The sequence below is a fragment of the Kogia breviceps genome, chromosome 2, assembly GCF_026419965.1.
Source record: "Kogia breviceps isolate mKogBre1 chromosome 2, mKogBre1 haplotype 1, whole genome shotgun sequence".
Classification (NCBI taxonomy): domain Eukaryota; kingdom Metazoa; phylum Chordata; class Mammalia; order Artiodactyla; family Physeteridae; genus Kogia; species Kogia breviceps.
The window spans coordinates 10,820,145-10,845,655 of record NC_081311.1 but is presented as its reverse complement, the minus strand read 5'-3'; the positions used below and the strand labels follow the sequence as shown (position 1 = coordinate 10,845,655).

Sequence of the window (25,511 nt, the reverse complement as noted above, 5' to 3'; positions counted from 1 at the left end):
ACAGGTGGAGGGCAGATCAGGCAAAACCGGCCAACGTGGTTCTTAAATGGCCGAAGTTGGGAAGCACTGGCTTTCCCCCGAGAGCTCTGTGTCTCCAGCTGTAGCGCTCCTGCCAATCTTGTTAAAAGTGGAGATTCTGCGTCAGTAGATCTGGCTGGGGCACCGGAGTCCTCCGGCGCCTCCCAAGCCTGGTCCACAGATCAGCAGCAGCAGCATCACCGGGCAGCCTGTTGGGGATGCCAGCCCGCAGCCCCATCCCTGCACCTGCTGTATCTTCAGTCACCAGACCCCCGAGTGGTTCCCAGGCACATTAACATTTGGGAAGCCCTGACCGTGCGTGCTGCTGCAGGGGGGTCCTCCGTGTGTCGCGAGCCCTGCCGAGCGGGCAGTTAGAGCCCACGCCTGAACTCCTCGTGTGGAAGCGCGGTTTCCATTTCCTTGTTTCCAAACCGCTTTACAAAGAGCTCATGGAAGGATGTTTCCAGGCCTGGCATGCCCTCTCTTAGGAACACACCTTCCAGAGCTTTCCATTCCACCACATGTCCACCTCTGCTCCTGTTTGCGTTTTGAGACCCATGTCCTCTGCGTAGCTGCCTCACTATCTGGATTCTCAGAAGCTGACACCCGTGGCTGGTGCGTGGCTGCAGAAGGGACATCTATCTCTCTTGGTACTGCTGCTCCCAAAGGATATAATTTGTTTGACAGACGTGTTCTGGCTGCAGCCACTCAGGGTGGGTGAGGAATCGTGCAAAAGGCTGGGTGCACGAGGCTTTAAAAAATGGCCGTAAGGATAGTGTCCCTGGGAGACAAAGGAGGTGAGGAAGGACAGTGCTCAGCGGTGTGCCAGCTCCCTGTCCCTGCGGCCAGCTGTGTGGGGGGGGACACAGGAATCAAGGCTCTGGGGTCTCTGAGAGTGGGAGCTGCAGGACCATTACAGTGATGACAGCCTGTGGGTGGCAGATTGTATTTGGAAGGTGGCTGCAGCCATATCTCTCATCTTACCTGCTTTTCTCTAATGCGGACTTTGCTACACCCCTGCCGAGACGTAGAGTAAGGTCCCCTCTCTTGAATCTGGGCTGACCTTATGTAACCCAGTGATGCCACAAGACTTCGGAGGCTGGCTCAGAAAAGCCATTCAGCTTCTGCCTGGTCCTCTTGGAACCCGCAATCTGGATGAAGCCAGCAGAATGAAGAATTCTGACGATGCTGAGACTGCGGTGCTGGAGAAGTATGTGAGGTGCTCCAGGCAGCAGCCCCAGCTGAACTCTTGGCCAACGGCCGGCACCCACGGTGGCCATGTGACAGGCCATCCTGATGTCCAGCCTGGTCAAGCCTTCAGGTGATGCAGCCCCAGCTGACATCTAACTGCTGTGACCACATGAGAGATTCTAAGTGAACTCTGCCTAGCTGAACCCTTCTCAGTTTTCTGATCTACAAAATCATGAGCAAAACACAATGATTGGTTTCAGACATTAAGTTTTGGGGTAATTTGCTATGCAGCCAGAGTAACTGGGATATTCTGGAAGCTTTGGTTTTTACAAGTATATTCTCAAAAACAACTCTGAAAGAAAATTCTTTTTCCTTAGTTATATTTAAAATGTTTAAAAAACATCGGGGTGCAGTGAGTAGGTTGTTACAAAATGACCCCCCCCGCCAAATAAAAGCCTGAAAACTGTCTAGTAAAAGCTTGCAGGTGGAGGCAAGAGTAGAATGATATGGGTGGTAAAATGCTGCTTTCTGTTCATGCTCTGTTAGGTACTTTATATTCTTTCATTTTATTTTTCCTCCCACACTTTAAGGTGTGCCCATTTTATAGATGGGATGACGGAGGCTCAGAGATGTTAAGGAACTCACTAAGAGCCACACAGCCGGAGCTGGAGTTTGAACGTGGATGGACCTGACTCCACAGCCTGTCCTGCAGCAGATGGAAGAATTGTTAACATGGAGAGCTAAATCTCTAAGTCTCCTCTCCTTAAGGACAAGGGCTCAGGACCCTTAGGGATCATTCCGTTCAGTGCTGGGCCCTTCAGGGTCACCTGGGGAGTGTTTTAAAATCCACATACCAGGCCCAGTCCATACCAAGACTGTAGGTCTGGGGTAGGATGTCTCCAGTGGTTCTGACCCATCTCCATTTGTCACCTCTGGCTTAGCCCAACCTCCCGTGTTGCAGGTGAGGACACTGAGGCCCAGTGAGGAGAAGTGGCTTGTTCTGAAGCCCAGAGCAGCTTAATGGCAGAGCTGGGGCAGAGAGCAGGTTTCCCAGTGCCCAGACGGCATTGCTCCCCTGTGTCTCATTTTGGAGGAGGCTTGGAGGGCTGTTAGCAGAAGTTACCTTACACATCAGTGACGGGATCACAGGGCGCTTGCGGTAAGATCCTGCAGTAGAAATGTTCTGGACACAGTGCTGAACGAAACAGTCAGAGGCCGGCACCGCTTCCTTCTTGAAATTACGTAAATACACGGACAGAGGGACAGAGTTTTAGGACTTAAAACCTCCACTGGGGGGAGAGGGAGGGGAGGAGAGGGAGAGAGAGGCAAGAGAAAGAGGGAGGGATATGTATAGAGAGACACAAAAGACAGGTTGAATTTTAGGTCTCTCGTAGGTACATGATAGGATTCAGTGTGAGGCTGAACAGACTGAGGGTGTTTGCTGTGGCAGCTGTTCCAAGTCCTGAACAGACATCAGATTCTGCAGTCACTGAGAGTCCCATCCTGCTGGGCTCTGAGGACACAGCCCTGGAGTGACCCCCAGCCTCTACACCCTCCCAGTGCAGCTGGACATACAAACAAATCATGATCATACAAAGGCCCAAGTCTAGGGTAGAAACCAAGGCTGTGAGACCCCTGATTCTGTCCCAGGGCTGGGATGGCTTTAAGATGACCCACCACCTAGGTTTTTCCTAAGACTGGGGCTTTTCCTGGGACACCAGACTTTCAGTGCTAAAACCAGGGGAGTCCTGGCAAACCCAGACTGTTGGTCACCTGGGTGTGGTTCCCTAGATGAGATGACAGCTGACCTCCGACTCCTCCCCATCCCCAATCCCCCTCCTCCTCATCCTGGTCATGGTACCCCTTTTCCTGGAAGCCCAAGCCAGAGGCCTTGGAATCTGCTTTGACCACCCCACCTCCCATGTGCACGTCCTTCCATTCTGTCCCGCCCTTTTCTTCACTCTGCAGCCGTCTCTTGCTGGGACGGCTGCCGTAACCTCCTAACTCTCTCTGCCTTCCCTTCTCTGTTCTGCTCCAGTTCCTCATCTTTGCCACTCTCTGGAACTGGAAATCTCATTCTACACTTCTCTGCCGAATTCATCATTGGTTCAGAAGCCAAATTCCTTACCCTGGCGCTCAAGCCCTGAGTCACCTGGCCCCTGTGCTCTCTCCGGCCACATCTCAAGCTGTTCTGAACTGAATTCACCAGGTGAAGAGCTGAGCTGGAGAGCTGGGAGGCGGCCTGATGGCCAAGAGCTGACACAGCAAACCTGCAGTCTCTGTCTGTTCTTCCCCCCAGGTTTTCTCTTGGTGGTAGTTCTTTTCATCCCCCTGGGTGTTTGGAGCTCCCGGGATGTGTGAGGGGTCGGGAGGTGACGAGATGAGGAGGTGGATGTTTAGAGCGGTCTGGTTTTCTGGCAGCAGCCCCAGAATGCACTGTATCCCCCTCTCCCTTCCTTCTTTCCTCTCTGTGTTTCTCTCCTGTCTCTACCTTCTGTCTTCTCTTGAAGCTCAGTCTGCCTCCTGGTGGTGGTGATGGTGGCGGGGTGCCATCTGGGGTAACGTGGAGAGAAGAACACCACCGGTTCTTTCTCTAGTCCTGCCTGCTGCTGCCTCACCTTTGTTCCAACTCAAGTCCATTTCGTTCCCAGAAACTGTGCCGCTGGCCTTGCCTTGCCCCAGTCTGAGCCACCATTCTGGACTTCAGCTCCCAGTTCACTTTGGATCCCCAAGTTTCTAGAGTCTTTGTATGTCAGCCTCACAGCCGTTCTCTTATGGCCACAATTAGTCCTAGCTGTCAGGTGGCGACAGAAGATTCTACAGTCTTGGTAACTACCTCTGTCTTTTCCCAGTTGGAACTGGCCGAGAACCATCAGCCGGGCAGCCTGTCCCGCCCCCGCCCCCCCAGAGGCCGATCGTCCACCTGAGCGTGTGCAGGAGCCACCTTCTCCAGTGCTCAGCCCTCACGCCTCTTTCTTTGTTTTGTTTCAGTTTTACGGAGTTTTTGGATCCGTTCCAGAGAGTCATCCAGCCGGAGGAGATCTGGCTCTATAAAAATCCTTTGGTGCAGTCAGACAACATACCTACCCGCCTCATGTTTGTAAGTACCATGATTTCATGGCTGATTTGACCACTCTCCCAAGTATGAACCAAATGGGTTTTCATTTCTCCATTTCCAACCCCTGCTGATGATGGCAAGCAGCCTGAAAAAAAAAAAAAAAAGAGGCGAGCTGCCCACGAAGTTAAAATTCAGTTCCAGATCAGGATGGTCGCCGCTTGGTCATGTGAGAAGCAATTGCCCGACGCTTTGGAAAAGAAGGGCCCTGCTTACCTGACCTAAACACGAGTTGTTTCCAAATACTTAGAGTAAAATAAGATGAGAAACTAGTGAACAGAGTTTCCTGCTCCATCTATTTTTAAAAAAACCTCAATTTAGCTGTACTCAGGTAACCACTTTTCTGGGTTTTGCTGGTCAGTTGTCCAGTGATGAGACACTATGTGTAACTCACCCGTGACAGCATCTCTGGTCCTAGGATAAATGGGCAAGCACCCAAATAGCTGGTGGATATATTGGGACATTTTTACCTCTTTGCTCTGCCCCTTGTCGATTAGTCTCTTGCACTTCCTCTACTATGTGCCAGGCTCTTGGCTGAGAGCTTAAGAAAGGATTATCTCATTTAGTCCCACCCAATATCCCAGTGAGGAAGATGTCATTATTGCCCGAATTTTGCAGGTGCAGACCTGCATCCCAGAGAGATGAGGGAACTTGCCCAAACCCACACAAGCTAGAGAAGAGCCGAGCCATGATTCACATCCGAGCACCCAGCTCTGAGCCCTGCTCGCAGCCAGGAGGCTGCCCTGCAATCGGGAGCCGAGTGTCCAGGACTCCTTGCTGAAGCTCACCGGCTCCTGGAGAATTGCCTTCAGGCCTTTCTGTAGCAGAGGAAATATTGAAGCTCCCTCTTGGTACAGAACAATAATGCAGCTTCTGGATGGGCAACCTTGTAGCTTGAAGCTTATTCCTATTGAGCAGCCATTGTGTGTCTTGCCTCTGGGAACTTAAATGACTGTTCCAGAGCTTTTATAGAGAACATGAGGAATATTTTTGCATTTTGAAAGAAATCCCTCTGATTTTGTGGAGGAAATCTTGTTTATCGGTGATGATTGGAAAGATCTTTGTGTCTGCAAACATCCCAAAGTGCCCAGAACACTACATGAACATTACAGTATTATTTTAATTGCTTTTTCATAATTGCTTTTTGCTGGAAAATAAGCTGGATTTTGGTAAATCTCGGGGAAATTGAAAAACGTAGGGTGCTTGTGAGTAGGGTATTAGCTTACACTTGAGTATTAAAATCAGATTTTTTTCCATTTCTGCTCTCACTCAAATCTTCCATAAATCCTAGGAATAAAGTAACTAGTGTGTGTCTAACTAGTTTACTCCATGGTTTTCATAGGGGAAGCTTCTGTTGATCACTTGTTTCTGTTTTCAAAGATTTCACATTTCGTGTGCTGTAAAACCCAATTTGGAGTGAACGTTCATTTGGGATATTGTGAGACATTTGGGGCTGTGTCCTAGATTTGTGAACAATGGATTGTTTTGAAGTCTAGATAAAAAACGCCACAAATATTCTGGCTGCAGACACAAATAGGATGGAGCACATTTGCATGCTGGCAGTGAAGAGAAGGAGGCAGTAAAGGAGTTCTTCAGTGCTGTGATTCTCGGAGAATAGAGGGGTATTCAGCCACAAACACTGATTCATACCCTCTAGTCTCCTAATGAAATAAGTTCAACCTTTTGTTTTGTTAATAGTAGTTGATGAATTTCATTCATTTGGTCACAAGGTTTAGTACGATTCCATAATAACACAAGGAAAGCAGTAGATACATTTAGAATATGTGTAACACAAGATGAAAAATGCTTTGTCACCACATAAATTAGGTTTGTTCTCCTGGGTTTTATTGAGAGTTTAATACAAGACGTCATTTGTCTGCTTTTGATCCTTTTAAACCTTCTGGTGTTTTTAGAAGCATTTGTAATAGAACATATTTTCACTGTTTTTAAAAAATAGCTTGGTTTCCTTAGAAAGCTCAAATGTCATTATTTAATGCATAAACAGAATCCTGGGATCTCCTCTACTTCTGTTTAGAACGTTTTAATATAAAGGCAAACTTGCTAACTTTCTAATAACCAAAGTGGTTTTTAAAGGCAGCTGCTATAACCCAGATGTTTCTTTATTTGGGAAATCAGTGTCTCTGGAGTTGTGCGTATTTGCGCGCACGCGTGCACGTTTGCGTGTGTGTGTGTGGGGGGGGGGTTAAGTGAGGAGTAATGACATCACCAAGAAGCCCCTGGCCGGCATCTTCTCTGTCCTTGGCACCATCAGCTGAGGTGACTATATCTGTCAACATGAAACTTGGGTGTGGCTGGACCATTTGGTTCCAGGAGCTTGTTTCCCTTGATGACTCTGAGCTCCTGCGGGCCAGAGAGGCAGGCTGAGAACTCTTTTCTCACACACTGAGTCTTGACTTAACATTTCCTGGATGTTCCCAACCATCAGCTGCTCCCTTATTCAAAAGAGGTCATGCTTCCTTTCTGAACACGTGGAGCTTATCAGATCATCTCTGAAAGCCTACTTTTTGGTGTAGGAAGACTCCTTTGGTGTTGGGTGTGCTTTTCAGTACTCTCTTTGTTGTCTATAGTAGTCGTGTCTTTGTGTGTCCAGAGAACACTTCCAGGAGCTGGATGTGGGTGAGGCAAGCCATAGGAACTGCAGGTGATGGGAAGGCAAATCAGATTTGACCCCTGCAGGCTCCTGGGGGACATGGTACTCTAGAGCAAAGTGGAATCTGGCAAGAGCCAGAGGGGCGGCTCAGGCAGACTTTTAGGGAAGTTCATCCTCATCCTCATCCTCCTCCTCCTCCTGCTCCTCCTCATCTCGGTAGTAACAGCAACAGGCAACATCTCTCGAATGCAGGCACTGCGCTCATCATTTTACAAACAGCATCTTAGTGAATTCTCTCAGAATCCTTTGAGGTTGGCACTTTTGTTATCCCATCATTTCAGGGGAGAACATGAAACTGTCATGAGGTTAAACGGCTTATCCAGGGTTTACAGCCATCAGTGGCTGGACCAGGATCTGAACGCCAGCAGTCAGAGTGCAGATGGCCTTGGAGCCACTCGCCTGTGCCGCCTCCTTGGGGGCTCAGGTGAGGTGGACAGGTGGTGAGTGCAGTGTGTCGCACACAGAAGAGCAGGTGTAAAGGCACAGACACAGCAGAGCCAGGGCCACGTGGGCCCCACGAATAGGCATTTGCTTGGAGTGCTGTGTGCCGCAGGGGGCCGGGGGTGGCAGGGACCCAGGCAGACTGTGGACAACTTCAGGTACGTTAATTAGTAGTTCATTCAGCAGAAGGTTACGAAGCAGCTTCCTTGAGCCAAGCCCAGCGGCGGGTAGCGGAGGTGCAAAGCTGAATAAGGTGTGGTTTCTAGTCTAGTGGGGATGAAGACGTGAACATGAGTCAGATGGTTCAGCGTCACAGGAAAGCCCTTGAAGGACAGGCAGGACTCAGGTAGGGAACTGAAGGAATGGTAAGTGTTTCCCAATTTCTTTCCTTGGCTTAAAAAAAAATGTACCCGAGACCTGTCCTTTGCCCCTCGTTTTGCTCTGGCCATGCTACTGATATGTCCAGAAGATTTACTTCTGTAGAATATTATTGAGATTGTGTTGATTTGATAACAGGGGTTTCTATTCTGGAATAGGATGCTTCTAAGGAAGATGGGAATAAAGTCAGTTTGGGGGGAGGAGGGAAGGAAAGGGGCCAAAGCTGGCTTGTGATAGTTTGAGTTTTAGTCGCCTTTGAAAAGCCTTCACCCTCGGCTTTGTGGCGGGGCTATAACTGTTTGCCCACAGCAGGGCCTTTCCCAGGTGTCTGCCCGTCCTGAGTTGTTAGAAGTGCCGCAGCACACCTTTCTGTCAGATGCTGGGAGTGAGGGCACTTTGGGCCCACTGTTCTGTCTGATGCGGATGATCCCCAGGGACCAGCTCTTCTCTGGCTGGCACCCTAACACCATCAGGTGCCCCGGCTCCAGCCCCTTCGGTGGTTAAAAGCTCTTGGCACATCCATGCCCCTCCCTGCACGCACACTGCTCCGTGCTTGGCAGATTCCCAGAAGCATGCTGGCCACACAGTGCCCTGTACCAGTGCCCAGCCTTACCCACTGTCTGCGTGTAGCAGTGGCCGGGGCGGACGGCGTTTCTGTGTTGCTTTCATTGGTGGATGCACAAGGCAGGGCCCTGGCCGGAGACACTGGTCCTGCAGGGCACGGGCAAGGCGCCTGGGCTAATAGGGCTCTTCCCTGAGCCTGACCTCCCTGCACAGATGGGCTGGAGCTGAAAGCACTCTATTCCCATATGTCTGGTCACAGGATCCTGGCATGGGTCATCTGTTCACAGGTTTCCCTGGGAACAACAGTCAGAATTTCCTGGGTACGAGCTCTCTGCTGGGCCTCATGGGTGAGCAGTTGGCAGGGGCTCTCGAGTGCACTGCCTCGGCCCACTCCCAGCTTTGCTGATTACTAGCTTCGTGAATTGGGAAAACCACCTCCCCTCTCGGTGCCTTAGTTTCCTTGTCTGTAAAAGGGGGCTTTAACCACCCTTTCCTCCCTCCCCAGGGTGTTGAGAGCTTCAAACAGGGTGATAGACTTACCACACTTCACTTAGGGTGTGATCTATGAGAAGCATTCAACAACTGCTCCGTGAATTTAAATCCTCGCACCCACGCTTTGCTATATGTATATTATCACCACTGTACCCGTTTGCTGGACGAGGACACTGAGACCGAGACTCAAAGGTGGATAGCTTAAGTGATAAACTCCAGGTCGCAGAGCTGAAAAGATCAGAGCTGGGGCCTGAGCCTGGTTCTCCGAGATCCGAGTCTGTTCCCCACATTCATTTTGCTCCACAGAGCTCTGGCTTCCTTGCCTGTGGAAGAGCATCATGCAAAGCCAGCCACATCCCAGGCTCTGCTGAATGACTTTTATATGTTGTCTTGATATGTGGGTGCTGTGCAGCACATTTAATTAGCAGTTTACAAGATGTTCTTTTTTCTTTTTTTTTTTTTAATCATTCAGGCCATACTGCTATTTATTTGGAATAGCAATTACCAACATTCATTTAGCAGTTTTTAGTCTGAATATCATCTGTCCATACACAATCACATTCAGTTCTCACCCTTGAGAGGCAATTTTAATACAGCTTTTTAAAAAATTGAGATGGAGTTGGTGTAGAATATTATATAAATTACAGGTATACAGCATAGTGATTCACAATTTAAAAATGTTATACTCCATTTATAGTTATTATAAAATACTGGTTATATTCCATGTGTTATAAAATATATCCTTGTAGCCGATTTATTTTATACACAATAGTTTGTACCTCCTAATCCCCTACGCCTATCTTGCCCCTCCTTCCTTCCTTCTCCCTGTTGGTAACCACTAGTTTGCTCTCTGTATCTGTGAATCTCTTTCCTTTTTATTATATTCACTAGTTTGCTTTATTTTTTAGATTCCACATTTAAGTTATATCATATAGTATTTGTCTTTCTCTGTCTGACTTTTTTCAAAAATGCTAAGTGAAAAAGGTGAAGCAGGATGTTCTTTGATACAAGATGATCTCCCGTTCAGTTTCCCCATCTGTAAGTTGAGGCTGTCGGGCTAAGCTGATCGCTCTGATTCAGGACTGCAACGCAGGTGGCACGGCAGCCCAGACTGGAGCGTCGTGGTCCCAGTAGCTGCGTGCATTTGTCTGTTCCCTTATCTCCCTGAGTTCCAGTTTGGTTTTCTGTACAAGGAGGATGTTTCCCCCAACAGAGGGGCTAGAGGATTAGACAATGTGAGGAAAGGCCCTAATACATAGTAGGTGCTTAATCCATGACAGCTGCCACTAACACTTCTGTGACTTTTCCATGTTCCTGGAAACAAGCCCCATTCCTTCCTTCTCCAACTCCAGAGTAAAGGTGTTTACCATGCTTTATTAAATGCCCCTTGCTTCTGAGGTGAGAACTGCTACAGCACGGGTTAGAAGCACAGAGCTTGATTTAAACAGACTGAGTGCAAATTCCCACTTTACCACTTCTTAGCTGTGTGACTTTTAGCAGGTTGCTTAACCTCTCTGTGCCTTAGTTTTCTATCCATTAAGTAAGGAGCCTGCTTCATAGGGTTGCTGTGAGGATTGAATGAGTTAATTTACGTGACGTGCCTGTAACAGACCATGTCATTAGTGAGTTTTCAGGACAGCAGCCCTGTTCTCATAACTAGTGGGGAAAACTCAAGCACAGAGAAGGGTCAATATGTTCCCTGCATCCTGAAGCAGTGAGTGGCTGGACTTCATTGTCCTGGTCTCTCTCAGGTCCCATTTAATAAGCACAGACGATTCACTTTCTCCCCACCGGGCCATTCCCAGGATTTTCCAACTTTTTTAAAGCCATGGAAACATTAATGTAAGGGAAACAATCCCGGGGGAAATCTTGCCTGTCCCTCTCTGTCCTCCATCTCCACACCTGTTTGGAGGTGGCAGTAACCACTCCCACCCCCCGTGTCTCTGTATCCGTCTTCATCTCCTCCACGGCCTTGGGCAGCAGAACAGTGCCTTCTAAAGGCGTTTGTCAGAACATGGAAGGGGCGGGCATCGGTTTAGCTCAGTCCGGTTTGCTGAGTGAAAGTGGGGTGCTTCTTTTTTCTTCATTCTTTCACTCGGTTCCGAGGTGCTTTTGCCCCGGACGAAGTTGTTTTCCTAACGTGCTGGCTTCTGGGATTCATCTCTTAATTCCAACTTCTGGCTGAAAGATAGTTATAAAAAGTTGCGGGGAGCAGGTGGTAAATGTAAGTAAGTCTCTGTCCTGATTTGAGCACTGTGCTGCCCAAGGATACGGCAGATACGTTTCCAGGAAGAAGGAGCCAGACCCGAACCCAGATGTCGTTAGGATGAGAGGAGCAGAGAAAGACCGCTGACCGTCAAGTGCAGACATTTCTGTTGTGGCCGCCTGGGCGGGGGCTGCAATTCCTCACCTGCGAAGCTCGTGAGACGGGAAGCCCTGGGCCCTCCTGGTGCGTAGCCTTGGCGCAGGAAGCCGTTTGTCCTTGGTTCTAGAAGACAGACCAACGTGCATCTGCCTAGGAGAGTTAAAGTGCTGTCTGGTTGGGCGAGTCTGGGTGGGGATGTAATTAGGAGCCGGAGAGCTGAGGCAGCGAGCAGCGCTAAGAGAGACCCCCGTGGCCCTGAAGCTGTGAGCTTGGAGCCACCGGGCAGCTCTGACGCCTTCTCCGGCTCCAACTCCCGGGCTTGGAGCCGCGGCCTCCCACACGGCGCCCCATCTCCTGTTTGGGGGTGGTAGCTGGTCTGTGGTGCCCAAAGTGAGAGGAGACAGAAAGCTCGGGGCTTCTTTGACCTCGACCGTAACTTTGGACTCACATAAGCAGGGCCTTCAGCCATTGCTCTCTAAACACTTGAGTGTGTGAGTCAAAACTGATGCGGTGTTTCTCAGCCCCCAGCATCACTGGAGATGCTCGTTACTCAGTGTAGCTTCCCAGACCTGTCCTGTGTGAGTGTTTGAGGGACGCAGCATTGTGACAAGCCCGGCAGGTGTTCAGGTGTGAGAGGCACCCAGGCACGCGTGGAAACTCACAGACTTGCTGGAGCTCTTAACTCACAAGCGAGTGTTGCCTTTTTGAGTCGCCCCTGGGGAAATCCTCTGCTTCGGTTCTGAATCTTCTCTTGTACAGCTGCCCTTAGACCTGCGTCACAGCCTTCTGAATTCCCTCCATGGTGATAGGACTTACTGATGTGGCGTTTTAATAACCAAGTCATTCAGGGCCACTGCCGGTAAGGAGGCTCATCAAGCTGGTTACTACCATTTGTGGTCAGAAAGAAACCAGCCAGTAAGCAGAAGGGTTTTCATGTCTCAGGAACTGTCTCTGAAGACAGCTCCCAAAGAGGAGTTCCCAAGATGCTTTGAGCTCGGGCAGTCTGGCTGTAGCAAGTGTGCAGAGCATCCGAAATGATTTTGAAAGGCTGTGTGCATTTGGATGAATTCTGTTTTTTTAAAAAAGGAGAGTATCTTCTAGCCATGCCTTAGTCCTGTTAGAAAGCCCCTCTCCAAAAAGTGACACCGATTAGAGCCCAGGTGGAGATTTCCCAAAGTGGGAGCGCTGGTGGTTAATAGTGACGCACCTCACTGCTCCCGCCGCCCTCTGGGAGCCGATTGTAGGTTTGTGAGATAGTTAATCCCTTTTGATCGTTATCCTGAGACGTTATAATCATAAGGAAATAACATACATACCTTTTTCTTGCTTGTTGGAATGTTGAAAACAATGTCCTAATTATAGAATTCTGAGTAAAGGTGAGACATGAGAGGCAGAAAAGCTGGCCTTGCTGCTCACCAGCTGTGTGTCCTTGGGCACATGACGTAGTCCCCAAGCCTGGCAAAGGATTGCCACAAAGCCAGCGTGAGGATTTAAGAGACTCCAGTACCTGACGGTAGCCAAACATAGTTCCTGCCTCATAGAAGGTTCAGTAGTGAGTGTTGCTTGCATCTGAATCCCACTGGCTTGGTTCATTAAGCACTTCCTGCACTCCCAAGTGCTTTGGTCCAGGGGAAGAAAGGGGCTGGAGGAAGGGAAGAGGAGAGACTTCATGGGAAGGGACTGACCTCTGCTTTGCAGGGAAAATGAACATTCGACAAAAGAACACCAAAGGGGAACGAATCAGTCGACTCTAAGCAAGTCCCATGTGCTCCCATGTTGCCAGAGTGCTAAGGATGGAAGGCCAAGGGTTCTTCCACGCCCCTGCAGGGGAGGACGGGAGGAGGCTTACTGGCAAAGATGAGTCATTATAATTATGGACTGTTCTTTTCTGTTTAAAAAGCCACCACTTTAAACGTGGCTCCCAGCAATTACAAATCAGTTATAACCCATAATCAGACCGATGGATTTTTCAAATCTGTGGAGTCTCTAAGTGTAGATGTAAATCCTTCTTCGTTTGAGGTCAGGAGTTCAGTAAGATCATTCAACTGGTGAGTCTAAACGAAGCTAACTGGAACTAATTATCAGTCAGCCCTCTGAGAGCAAACTGCTGTCCTCATAAGGGATTATTTGTTATTTCTTCCAGGCAATTTCTTTCCTCACACCTCTGGCGGTTATTTGTGTGGTGAAAATTATCCGGCGAACAGACAAGACTGAAATTAAGGAAGCCTTCCTAGGTAGAGTATTCACACTTCCTGCTTTAAGGGATGGGGCTGAACTTAATTATTTCGGTCGCTAGATTTTGAAAGTCTCAGTTGCACCCGGCTGGTTTTCCTCTTCGTCAGATTAAGTTTGGAAACACAAGACAAGGTAAACTTTTATCCCTAAGAGGAACCAGTGCACGGATGGTAAGTACCTTATCTTCAGGGGCAGCCCGTTGCCGCTGTCCCTCGTGCTGACAGTGAGTGTGAGACTCTCACCGTCAGAGCTCTGTGCTTTCCCCCTGCACACCTTGGCTGTCAGGGAAAGTGAATCTGAAACTTTGTCACCACTGACTGTCCAATCCCACATTTGTGGCTAATAGGCCCATATTTAAGGGCAGTTCAAAAACCAGCCACAGGCTCCTTGACCAGTCACCGTTGGCTAGAGGCAAAAACGTGCAAAAGCAGATGTAAAATATAATATAAATTGGGAACAGACTCCATAACTCATCTTCAGTTTGGGGACATTTTGGCAGTTAGTCAACTGTTATTATGTAAAGAATGCTCCAATCTCTGCCATTGATTATAACACCATTGTTATCGGTTCTCCCCAAGCTGAGCCATATCTGCATGTGACATGAGTCTGACATTTTTAGGGTTAAATCCATGTTTTTTCTGCTCTGCATATTAATCAAAAGACTGAGTAAATACAGCATTAAGAGAAAGAAAAACCATTTGGCTTGTTTAACAACCAAAATAAACTACCTGGAGGCCAGGATTTTAGCTTTTTGATGGTTAGGAAAACTGAATTAGGTTTATTTTTTGACATGACACGTTAAATTTACCCAACCCGTCACGCACATTGTGTTTGTTGGCGTGTTGTATAGGCTCACCATTCAGTTAGGTAGTAAATCTGGAAATAGGAGATTCTTAAGTAAAGGTTATGTTTGTTAATTACTGGGCTTTGAGGAAATGAAAATGTAGCAAAGCATCCTCTCCCTTGTTCTTTGTAAGGGAAGGAGGGTGAGGGTGAGATCTAGGGAATGCAGAGCAGTAAAGGGACAGGGAACATTCTTACATAATCAGGCTTTGCTTAGGCTCTGTCTAGCTGAAAAGAACAGAATTCCTCTGAAATTACATTGTTTCTGCTGCCTGCACCTTTGGTCTGTGTGAAGCTTGGGCTCGCAGTTGTGGGTGCCCCCGGCCCACACCTGTATGACCGTTCAGCTCCAGGGCCACCTCGAAGTTCCACTGCATCTCGTGGTCTAGACTTCCCAGGTGGAGACTCTGGCCCGACTCATTTCTCCAGCCTGGACACAGAAGTCCCGAGTCTCTGGCCAGCCTGTGGATGCCTTCCCTGAAGTCGGGTGTGCTCCTCCGGCTGCTTAACTGTGGTTTGACCAAGTCGTCACGTGGCCTCTGCCTCCTCAGCTGAGGTGGTGGAAAGGTCAGGTTTTCCAGGAAGGGCGTAGGTGCCCTCCCACATGTGGCTTGAGCATCTGGGCAGGTGTCACTGTGGCCCCCCAAAAGTCCCTGTAGGAGCCCTCTCAGTGGACCTGGAAACCCCTCTGCTTTACTGGTTATTCTAGTCACTCCCTTGACACACAGTTCCCAAGATACGTGGCCGTGGGTAGGAACTGTCTTTCGTGGTTATGGTTATAATTTACTGCCCGCTTTTGGAGCTGGGCTGCTGTTATGGCAGTGCGTAGCTTACAGTTACTTTCCCTAGACCTTTCATTCTCAGCTAAATCTCCCTTAGGACGACACCTCAAAATTGCACCCCGTACCCGGCCTCCTGTATGTTAACAGAGAAGGCGGAGTTATTGGATGTTCCGTTTGCCTGGATAAAATGAGAGCCTGCCTTGTAAAAATGATGAAGAACCTCCCATTGTGCACAGTTTGTTTTAAATTGCTGCTTTTAGGAAGCCTTGGAAATAGGGGGTGGGGAGAGTGATCTTTAAAAACTGAGGACAGAAAACTAGGTGTAGCTTTTCCACCATTACCTGGGATGCAGGACTTTCTCAGTGAGGGTGGTTTAGTGCTGAGGTCCCTTCTTTACCCAGGCATCTTCAGCAGACCCGAACCCCGAGAACTCCCCCCATCTGCCTGTCCACAGCAGCCCCCTTTGTGCATCTGCTCTTGGACAAGTGAGGCCTGCCGCACCCAGCATCGGGCTCTAAGGGATTTGGCTGCAGAACAGCCAGGTCTGTCAAGCGGACAGCCCTGTTATGGAAGGACTGTGGTGCTGAATTCCCAACAACAAAAGTAACAACAACAAAAGCCCCTCTTAATCCTCTGGGGTGCTTATAAGCAGGAGTGCCCTCCATATAGTCCACTTGTGGGCCAACTCACGTGACACACTGCTTTGAATTTCTTTATCAGACACAGTCTGGCTTGTCCTTCTGACTCTTCTCTCAAGCCTGCAGTGCTGTGGGATGCTGTAAACACAGACCTTAGGCACCAGACCCCCTGGGTTATTGTTAATCAACAAGCCGCCCGCTGCCCCCGTGATTGGTGTCATTCATTTCCTGCTTGGCCAGCCCGTCGTGCATCTAATCTCAGCCCAGCCTCCCCTCTGGCATCAGTGAGAGGGTCCCCTGTCTTGGTCTCCCGCTGGGGGTTGTGCTATTCAGACGAACGTAATAATCAGTTCATTTTACTTCCGGAAGGCTGCAATGACTTCCCCCCTAAATAACGTCGCTCCAGATCCCCACTCTGGGATCAGAGAGTGAAGCTGCCAGCTGTTGGTGCTTATATCACATCCACACATTTTCTAGCTCAGCTGCTTGAAGCTTTTCAGAGAACTGCTCTGTGCGCCAGTAAACCCAGCCGGTGCAGAGGTTGAGCGTGTGTACGGTGTTCTGGATTGATGCAGCAGCCTCTGAAGTTCCCCAAGGGCGTTGGGAGATCAGCTGGTGATGCTTGTTTCCCAGAGACCTTCTCTGTGCAGAGGCCATGCTAGGACCAGGAGAAGAGAGAGTCTGGCCCCTCTGGGACAACACAACAGTGAGCCCGCTGGACTAGCCCTGACAAGAAAAGACCCCTGTCGTTTCGGGGCTATTTCGCAGCCTGTTACTTGTCGTTGCTCCTGGAGAATTCTGCAGTGAAGATGGCCCAGGGAATTTTCCCTCCTCTCTTCAAAGGAGACCTCTCAGCAGTGCTGTGAGCTTGTCAGAAAGACAGGAAACCAGCGTTTTAGGAAGGAAGGGGTCTGTGCGTGCAGAATGTAATCATATCTCTCCAAGCGCCCCCGCTCTTGCTTCCGGTTCATACATCCCAGTCGCGTGCTCGGAATTTTCAAGGCGGTGCCGCGCTGCTCACTCACGCTCCGCCCTCCACTCCGGGGGCCCCTCCCTCCTTCGCTGCCACAGTCAGATATGGCAGCGCTGCCCATCCCGCACTTAGGGGATTAGTTTCCCTTTGACAAAGGTGTTCATTTGAACTGGTCCCTCCCGTTCTCTTTGCTTCCCATGACTTGTTAAAAGCGGGTGGGTTCTGTCTCCACCTCAGCGGCCTGTGCCCTTGGTGACAGTTGACTGTTCGCAGTACTTTCCGTTTGTAGAATAACACATTTGTCTCCCTTGATGACCATGAATTGCTCCAGGCAGCTCCTTTCTGAAAATGGCCCTCCGCTGCTCTTTTCTTAGGTAAATCTCAGCTAGTATTGAACAGTTAATACTTGCCAAAGGGAAATCGTAACTCATATGCTTTATTATTCAACAGAGCAACGGAACGGGGCATCAATAGGTTTTTATCGCTTATGCAAAGCATTTGGCCCTCCATCTCATTGACTTGCCTTTTGTGCAGTCTTGATAAACACAGGAGAGAGGTGCAGGGTCCTTGCAGGGAAAGCTCCATGTCTCATTTCCTCTGCACCCTTTGGGCGATCTGCGCTTCATCCAGCAAAGTCCTTCCACGCTGCTGGGAGAAAGTCCCCATGCTGTCTGTTTTTTAAGGATGTAATCCAGGAGTGCCTACTGTTTTTAGGTGGCAGGAAGCACCACCTGGGCAAATCTTTTCAAAAGCGAACGAGGTTTTGGGGACACTTCACCTTCTCAGAAACGGTGATTTGTTTGATAACAAGTGGACAGCTGTCAACAGGAGCCGGGTCAACAAGGAGGTGATGGCTGAGTGGGTACCTCCTACTTGCAGTAGGAGGTTCCAGCAGCTGCTCTGATTAGAATTGTGTCTGAGAAGATTGCCAGAAGGAAATAAAAAAGTTATGTTTTTTGCCACCAGTAAAAGGGATTCTACATGCTGTCCTATTAAATCTGTTCCTGTCAGGCCAGAACATGATAGATGGGCTTCTCAGTGATATTGAAAATTTCAGTCAAGGAGGAGAGATCAATTTCATGTCACAGGGGCCTGGAATTTTAGGAGTCACTCTCCAAAGTCCTGTTCTAATTACATTTTCCTTTAGCTGCTCAAGCTTGCCTCCCTTTTTTAGAGTATGTTCGCTCGTATTTCTATGGTCATAAATTAAATAGTAGTAGATGATGGAACAGAGGTGATGGTGATGATGGTGATAACGATGATGATGATGGTTTTGCTTTGCGAGCCCGCTGGTTATTTTTCTGTCTGTTGGTTTTGTTTTGTAGCCGTGTCCTTGGCTCTTGCTTTGAATGGAGTCTGCACAAACACTATTAAATTAATAGTGGGAAGGTAAGTTCCAAAAAAGAAACAAATAGTGACTTTGGTTCTCAAGGTTGTCTACGTAGGAGCCTTGGCCACGGGACACTGGATGGGGCAAATTTGAGCTCTTCTGGTTTTCCCTTAAGTTATTGTCCTTCTGAGGTTTCTGTCCTCAACACAGATCTTCCCTGTCCTTTGAATTACGAACTCAGTATTTCAGAAAGCAGGGCATCAATAGTCAAGCAGTATCCACTGACTATACTTCCTTGTGGACCAAAGCCCACTGCTGGCATCTCTGGTCCATCCACTGATGTTCCAGGGCCTCACCAGACACCCACTCACTTGCCAGTTTTGACCTCCCAAAAATAAATAAGCTTTCTTCTTTATTGTTCTCTTTGGAATAAGAAATATGGATTGGCATTTGAGCTTTGGCTCATGGCACATTTCTCCTACTCCCCTGGGAAGTGATTTCTCTTCTCCATTTATCTCGCCTCCTCCCTCAACCTCTCTCGCAGTGAGCTAATCTCTGTAGAGACAAACCGTCAAAAGGCCCGGATTCAGGACCTGACCTTGGCCCTGACTAGCTGTTGGCCTTGGACAGGCTGGTTCCCCTCTTGGAACCTCAGTGTCAGTGATCACGTAACTACTTGGTGCGTGGCGCTGGCCAGGCATCGAGGGGGCAGAAGATACAGACTGGGCAGTGCGTGGCTTGGGGCTGCAGGGTCCTTGCAACTTGCCAGGCTTAGAGTTGCTGTGGGGCCGGATAAAACGCCGATTCCCAGGCCGTGTCCGCTCTGAGGTTCTGGTTCAGTAGGTGAATAGCCACCCTTGGAGAAACACTAGCCACATAGGGGAGAGACAGTAAGCCAGCAGTTCTGGTAGATTACTGATAATTGATATGTTACAGATACCAATAGATTGTCATTGGGCCCAGATCCCAGAGCTGGAGGACCAGTGAGTCAGTCTGTGTGAACTGTAAGCCAGCGCGTACAGAAAAGGGGGATTGTGTTTTTAGCGCTAGCCAGACCTTGTCCACGGCAGGCATTCGGCAAAGGTTAGGTGAATTAATGTGAAGTAATTCACCATCGCACATCTGTGTGGGAATCCACACTTGAGTGAGGTGGACAAGCACCGGGGGAATCCAATTGCTGGGGTTCAGAGCTTGTCTTTGCCACTTACTGGTTGTGTGTGACCTTGGGCGGTAGTGTAACCTTCCTGAGCCTTCATTTTCGCACCTGTGAAACGAAGGAGGTCCGAGGGCCTGCCCCCGGTTGTCATAAGAACTGTGTGACACGTAGAGTCACAGATGTAGAGAGCAGACTTACGGTTACCAAGGGGGAAAGAGGGGTGGGACGAATTGGGAGATGGGGATTGACTTACATGCACCGCTATGCATAAAATAGGTAGCTAATGAGAACCTGCCGTTTAGCATAGGAGGCCCTACTCAGTGCTCGGTGGTGACCTCACTGGGAAGGAAATCTAAAAAAAAGGGGAATCTGTATACATATAACTGATTCACTTTACTGTACAGCAGACACTAACACAACATTGTAAAGCAACTATACTCCAATAAAAATTTTAAAAGAGAATAAGATTTAAAAAACATGCACCCATGGGCAGTGCTTAGCGCTGGGTCTGGTATGCAGTACGTACCCAGTGCACGTTAGCCGTGATCGTGGCGGGAGGCTCGGCCTCAGGGCCGGCTTGTAACTGCTTCCCTGTAGAGCCTCCGCCACAACCTGGACCAGGAGCCCACCTGGCGACCGTGTGCTCTGCATCTTAGAGCTGAGCTTCCAGGTCCTCTCAGTGAGGTTAAGTGAGACCTGCTATTTAAGGAAGGGCAGGCAGTTGGCCGTCCAAATTCAAGATACAGGGCCACGAGGAGCCTGGAGGCTTGGGTCCTGGAAGCAGCCTCCGAGTAGCGGACCCACAGGTGGAGGCAGGAGCTACCCTCTACTCCGCCGGCCCTGTGCTTAGGTGGCTCCTGGAAGTCATCTCAAGTGACCTGCAGGACCTCACCTTTGGGTAGGTATTGATGTCCCTCTTTTACAGATGCGGAAACTGAGGCTGGGGTGGGGGATGGCTACATGACCTACCCAAGGTCATAAAACCAGTAAGTGGCAGAGTGGGAGTTCCAGCCCAGATCTTTCTGACCCCAAAGCCTGAGCTTCGCCTAAGCCCATAGTGTCTTCGGGGCGGGGCAGGCTGCGCCGTTGATGGCAGAAGGAAGAGCTAGGACAGCAGGGGACAGCGGGGTTAGCTTGGGGTTTGTTTGTGATGGCAGCGTTTTATATTGAAAATGTCCATGGTGTCTTTTGTAGACCTCGCCCCGATTTCTTTTACCGCTGCTTTCCAGATGGAGTGATGAACTCGGAAATGCACTGCACAGGTGACCCCGATCTGGTGTCCGAGGGCCGCAAAAGCTTCCCCAGCATCCATTCCTCCTGTAAGTTCAGTGGCTGGGACACTCTGATTCCTGGGTCATGTCTCCTGATCACTTTCTTCAGGAGTTTAGGTGGAGAGAAAAGAGTTGATACACGAAGGTCGAGCACCGTTCACGCTTCTTCACTGGTTGGCTTAGAAACAAGATATTTAATAGGAAATAATAAGCCTGAGGACAAGGCTCTGGAGTTTACAAAACATTGTATATGTTGCTTTTGTGAACTCGGCAGAGTGTGACATGTGACGCTTTACCCTTTGGCGGTACCAATCAGAACTTGACAGTGCAAGGGAATTAACGATGTTCCCTGGGACCTTATGCCTTTCAGCTCAGCGTTCTGTCTGGTTTACTCCTTCATTGAAGATAGTGTGTGTGTGTGTGTGTGTGTGTGTGTGTACCGACATATAGTGTATATATATATAAATGAACATATACCCTCCCCAATATATAGTCTGATTATGGGTATGTGAGCTGGGACCAGCCTTAAGCAAAGAGTAAGTAACATGCATCAGGTGCAGTGTGGTATAGTGCAAAGCATACAGGTCTTTAAAGTGTGACAAATCCTGACTCTGCCAGGTCCTAGCTCTGTGACTTAACCTCTCTGTGCCTCAGTTCCTGCTGTGTAAAGTGGGAATAAGGCCTCCGCTATTGGTTGGAGTGAGGGTTAAAATAAGAGATGAGGATCACTGGCGTTTCTGGAGCGTCTGCCAGGCCCAGATGTTAAGGTACATTTTCTTATTTAGTCCATTCAGTATCTGTCAAGTACTTGGTATCAGGCTTCAGATAGGCTTCAGTCACCCATGCCTTGTTTAGTCTCAGGGCTGAGGTTCCCAAAGTGTTCTGGTTTGTGTCTTCACTTGTTCCATCAGTGTTTACTGAGTGACTTAGGTGCCAGGCACTGGCTGTGATAGATGTTGGGGACACAAAGATAAGTGAGACACAGCTCGTGTCCTGGGGAGTCCACGGGCAGTGGCAGGCTATATATTTAGGTTGGTGATTCTGGGGTCATTGGAAAGGGACCGGGCCCACAGGTGACCACCTGGGAGAGGACAGCCGGCTCTCCTGATCCGGAGTCGTTGATTCTCCACAGGTCTGATCGTCCTTTAGCTTTGGCGAGCCTGTTACCTGAATCTTTTCTCTTTTTTCTGAGTACCTAATACACACCCTGATAGTGGCTGGATCAGGGAATAACTGGACGGCCTTTCCTGCAGAGTGTTTGTTGGGCGTTTTGCTCAGTCATTAGAGATTAGGGCCTGTCAACAATACAGAGGTGCCGGGCCCTCGAAGTGGATCTCCCATCAGCCTATGCCAGAGCCCTGCCAGGTCCGGTTGCCCCCACTTTGTGTACAGGGACGGTGAAGCTTAGACAGGCTCAGCGGCTTGTTCAAGGACACTTAGCTGACCTTCAAGCCAGCCTCTAACACGATAGTGTCTTGGGCTTTAGGTGATTAAATACAACAAGGTGTTCACAGCCCACGTTCATTGAAATAAATAACTCATTTTCTCCTCTAGTTTACTGGAGACTTTAGTGGCTTGAATAATGGCCCCCAAAAAGATATGTCCAAGTCCCAGCCCACAGAACCTGTGAATGTGACCTTATTTGGACAAAAGTCTTTGCGGATGTAATTCAGTTAGGCATCTCAAGATGAGATCATCCTGGCTTTAGGGTGGGCCCTAAGTCCAATGACAGATGTCCCTATAAGAGAAAGGCAGAGGGACATTGAGACTGAGAGATGCAAGGAGGAAGGCCACGTGAAGGCAGAGGCAGTGATTGAAGTGATGCAGCCACAAGCCAAGGGACACCTGGAGCCGACAGAAGCTGGAAGAGGCAGGGAGGGAGCCTCCCCTGGGGCCTTCACAGGGACCGCGGCCCGGCCAACACCTGGATTTTGGACTTCTGGCTTCCTGAACTGTGAGGGAATAAATCCCTTTCATTTTCAGCCACCAGGTTTGTGGTAATTTGTCACAGCAGCCCTGAGAAAAGAACAAGGAGACTTAGATTGAACACATTGGTTCATGGAGAGGGTTTGGCTTTGGAGTCGTGGGGGAGGTTGGGAGAAAGCATGCTCCTGGGCGTGCTTCCTAAAATGCCCTCCGAGGTTAGAATTGCCGGGGCACAGCCTGCATGACGATGTAGGGTTCACGGCGCTTTTAGACTCCCGTCACTCCCGTCATGTAAGGTCACGCGTCCACTTGGAATCACTTCCTGTCCGAGTTTGTTCTTCCTCTCTGGAGTCATGTTTTGTTTTAAGCGAGTCTGTTTTGGAGGCGGTGTAGGTGCCAGCTGGAGGAATGCCTGCGGTATTGATCTCCTGTCGCCTTACTGTCAGGGATTCCTGTGCTGGCCTTGTTTAGAGGTACCTGGGATGGCATTCACCTGGGGTCCGCCTCTATCTGGTCTCCATCTGTATCCTTGTGGGCTCACTCAAGTTCTCTGTTGTTTTAAGACATGTTCTGTTCTCCCAAAGACTTGGTGCTGAGCTTAAAGGGGCTTCAAAAATTATAAGCAGTAAGAAGTGAAACCCTGTGGGAAAACCTTAATCCTGGCTTTCAAACTGTTAACTGAGGACTGCAGCACAATTTTGTAGCTACTGTTGCGTTTGAACTTGGGAGGGAAATAGGTCTTATGTGAATAACTCAAGCTAGAAGACTGCTGGACCACAAGGAGTAGAGGCCAGGACCCACAAAAGTGTTTCTTTCAGAGGCGCACCCTCCCTGCCAAATGCATTTCCTGACAAGTCTGCCCACCAGCTGCCTTGTCTAATGTGAGGCTGACGTCCCATCTATGCAAGACAAGTATTTTGACAGAGGCTATTACTATCTTTTGCTTAAGATGTACTTATAATGTTACAGATTTTTACTACTTGGCAGACACAGAATCCTCCCCAGCCTCTAGGCTTTGGTGAGTATTTTCATCTGCTCTCTTCCTTCTTTTTATGACAGGTCAGAGATTGCCTTGCAGGGAGCTGCCATATCCACTTAGAAAAACCATCAGTGCTGTTTTCTGGATTTCTTATTGTAGCTAATAGGAAGCCTAGTGGTTGGTGTGACTCTTTGCTCCTCCGAAGAGGTGGCAGACCTCAGAGGGGGTGACCTCAGTGGACTCCCATTTTGTGTACACACTCTTTCTCCCTTCAGTAAAATCAACTTCGTGGGTTGCATTTGGGTGAGTGGACCCGGGGGTTCTGGACCAAGGGATCTCCGGAGACGAACTCCCCATTCTAGGTAAACGTGGGTTCGCTTCTGTTCTGTTCACAGGTAATTGGTGACTGGAAGGTAGTCAATGTCCACGTGTTGTCCTGCAGAGCAGTTGGTTTTCTTTGAACGCAAGAACAAACGTTGATTACTTTTGGAAACAAAAGATCTTGTTCTCAGTTTACCATAAGCAGCAACGGCCCTGCCCTGAAGGGCTCAGGTGCCAGACTTTCGGCAAATGGCACGTCCCTGGGGCAGCCGTTCTATGGGACTTGCTCTGTGAGGCAGCCTAAGCCATGCTTGCTGGAAAAGCAGAGATCACAGTTTCAAAGAGCGAGTGATTTCCTTCGGAGCTTTGAGAAGCTTGGGGTTTAAAGTGGAGAAAGGCAATGTGGCTTCAAAGCAGGGATATTCTGAAAAGGAGATTGTCTTTCATCATACCATCTCAGCTTTTGATTGGGTGTTGTTTCAACTTCCAGAAGGAGGATAGATTTCAGAGAGAAGAATTGAAAAACAAAAACAAAAAACCTTATTATTGCCAAGTCAAGCTATTAAGAATCTTCTTTTCTATAAAATGGTGGGAATGAATAAAGTGATACTGTTGTCCAGGGGTCGGCAAATGACAGCATGAGGGCTGCCTGTTTGGGAAATGAAGTGTGATTGGTACGCAGAGATGCCCATCATTTACGTATTGTTTATGGAGGCTTTCACTTTACAATGGCAGAGTTGAGTAGTTGCAGAGCGACCTGGCCCACGAAACTGCAAACACGTTGCCCGTACTCGAAACAAATAGTATTAAAAAGCCTCACCGCAGGGGTCCCAGTGGGGGAGGGATGAACAGGCAGAGCGCGGAGGGTTTTTAGGGCAGTGAAACTGCTCTGTATGACACTGCAGTGGTGGATGCCTGCCGCGATGCATTTGTTGAAATGCATAGGATGTACAACGCCAAGACTGAAGCCTAATATAAACTGTGGATGTTAGGTGACTGTGATGTGCCAGTGTAGGTTCATCAATTGTAACAGCTGCTGGAGGATGTTGCTGATGAGGGAGGCTCTGTACGTGTAGGGGCTGCGAGTCTATGGGAAGTCTCTGTACCTTTTAAAATTTGCTGTGCACCGAAAACTGCTCTACTAAACAAACGTCTAAGAGAAAGGCTTCACTAAAGCAAGACCCGTGCGCTTGAATTGTGCACATAGACGTCTCATTTCAAAACAAGCCCATTATCGTAGAGAAAGGGGGCATTTATGGGATAATCGGTGCTTGTGGGATGCATTCTTTAAACGACAGACAACATTTCAAGGCATGTCTGGCGGATGGTGATTTAACCGATTCTTCTTGAGTACTTAGCGTTTTATAGGTACAGGCGTGCACTTGGGGAGGGTACAGGATGCGCAGACGTGGCCGTGTGCTGTTTGGGGCCAGGGCACATACAAGGTGCTTTAACACAGTGGTCTGGGATTGGGGAGCTGGGAATTCCAGTTGGGGAACAGGGAAAGCCTCCGGAGGACAAGCTCTTTCTCCTGTCATTTCCCAGGGGAGTACGCGTGAGCTAGGTGTTTGGGGTCATTTACGTTTGAAGTGTCTTTATTCTGTTTTCTAGCTGAGTGTAGAATTCTAGGCTGAAAATCAGTTCTGTGCAGGATTCTAGTTTACCGTGTGCTTCAGAGAGACCCAGTGACATTCCCTGCTTTCATTTTGCTTTTCTCTTTCTCTCTCTGGAACCTCTTAGGAGCCTTCATCTCTGGTCATCTGAAGTTTCACAATGATGTGCCTTCCTGGGACTCTTTTCTTTGTATTTACTGTCCTGGTCT

The 25,511-nt window shown here is 48.9% G+C and overlaps 1 protein-coding gene across 5 annotated transcripts in view; it reads left to right on the top strand.

The window, feature by feature from the left end:
- PLPP4 (phospholipid phosphatase 4) overlaps positions 1–25,511 on the top strand; it is a 188,887-nt gene that overhangs the window by 41,721 nt on the left and 121,655 nt on the right. For 3 of the 5 annotated variants that reach the window (XM_067027433.1, XM_059051995.2, XM_067027432.1), the window contains exons 2-5: positions 4,201–4,309; positions 13,379–13,469; positions 18,032–18,095; positions 20,387–20,511. In XM_067027433.1, coding sequence (XP_066883534.1) covers positions 4,201–4,309; positions 13,379–13,469; positions 18,032–18,095; positions 20,387–20,511 — 389 coding nt within the window. The remainder of the gene's footprint in view (positions 1–4,200; positions 4,310–13,378; positions 13,470–18,031; positions 18,096–20,386; positions 20,512–25,511) is intronic. The other 2 variants (XM_059052001.2, XM_067027434.1) reach the window with 2 other exon arrangements.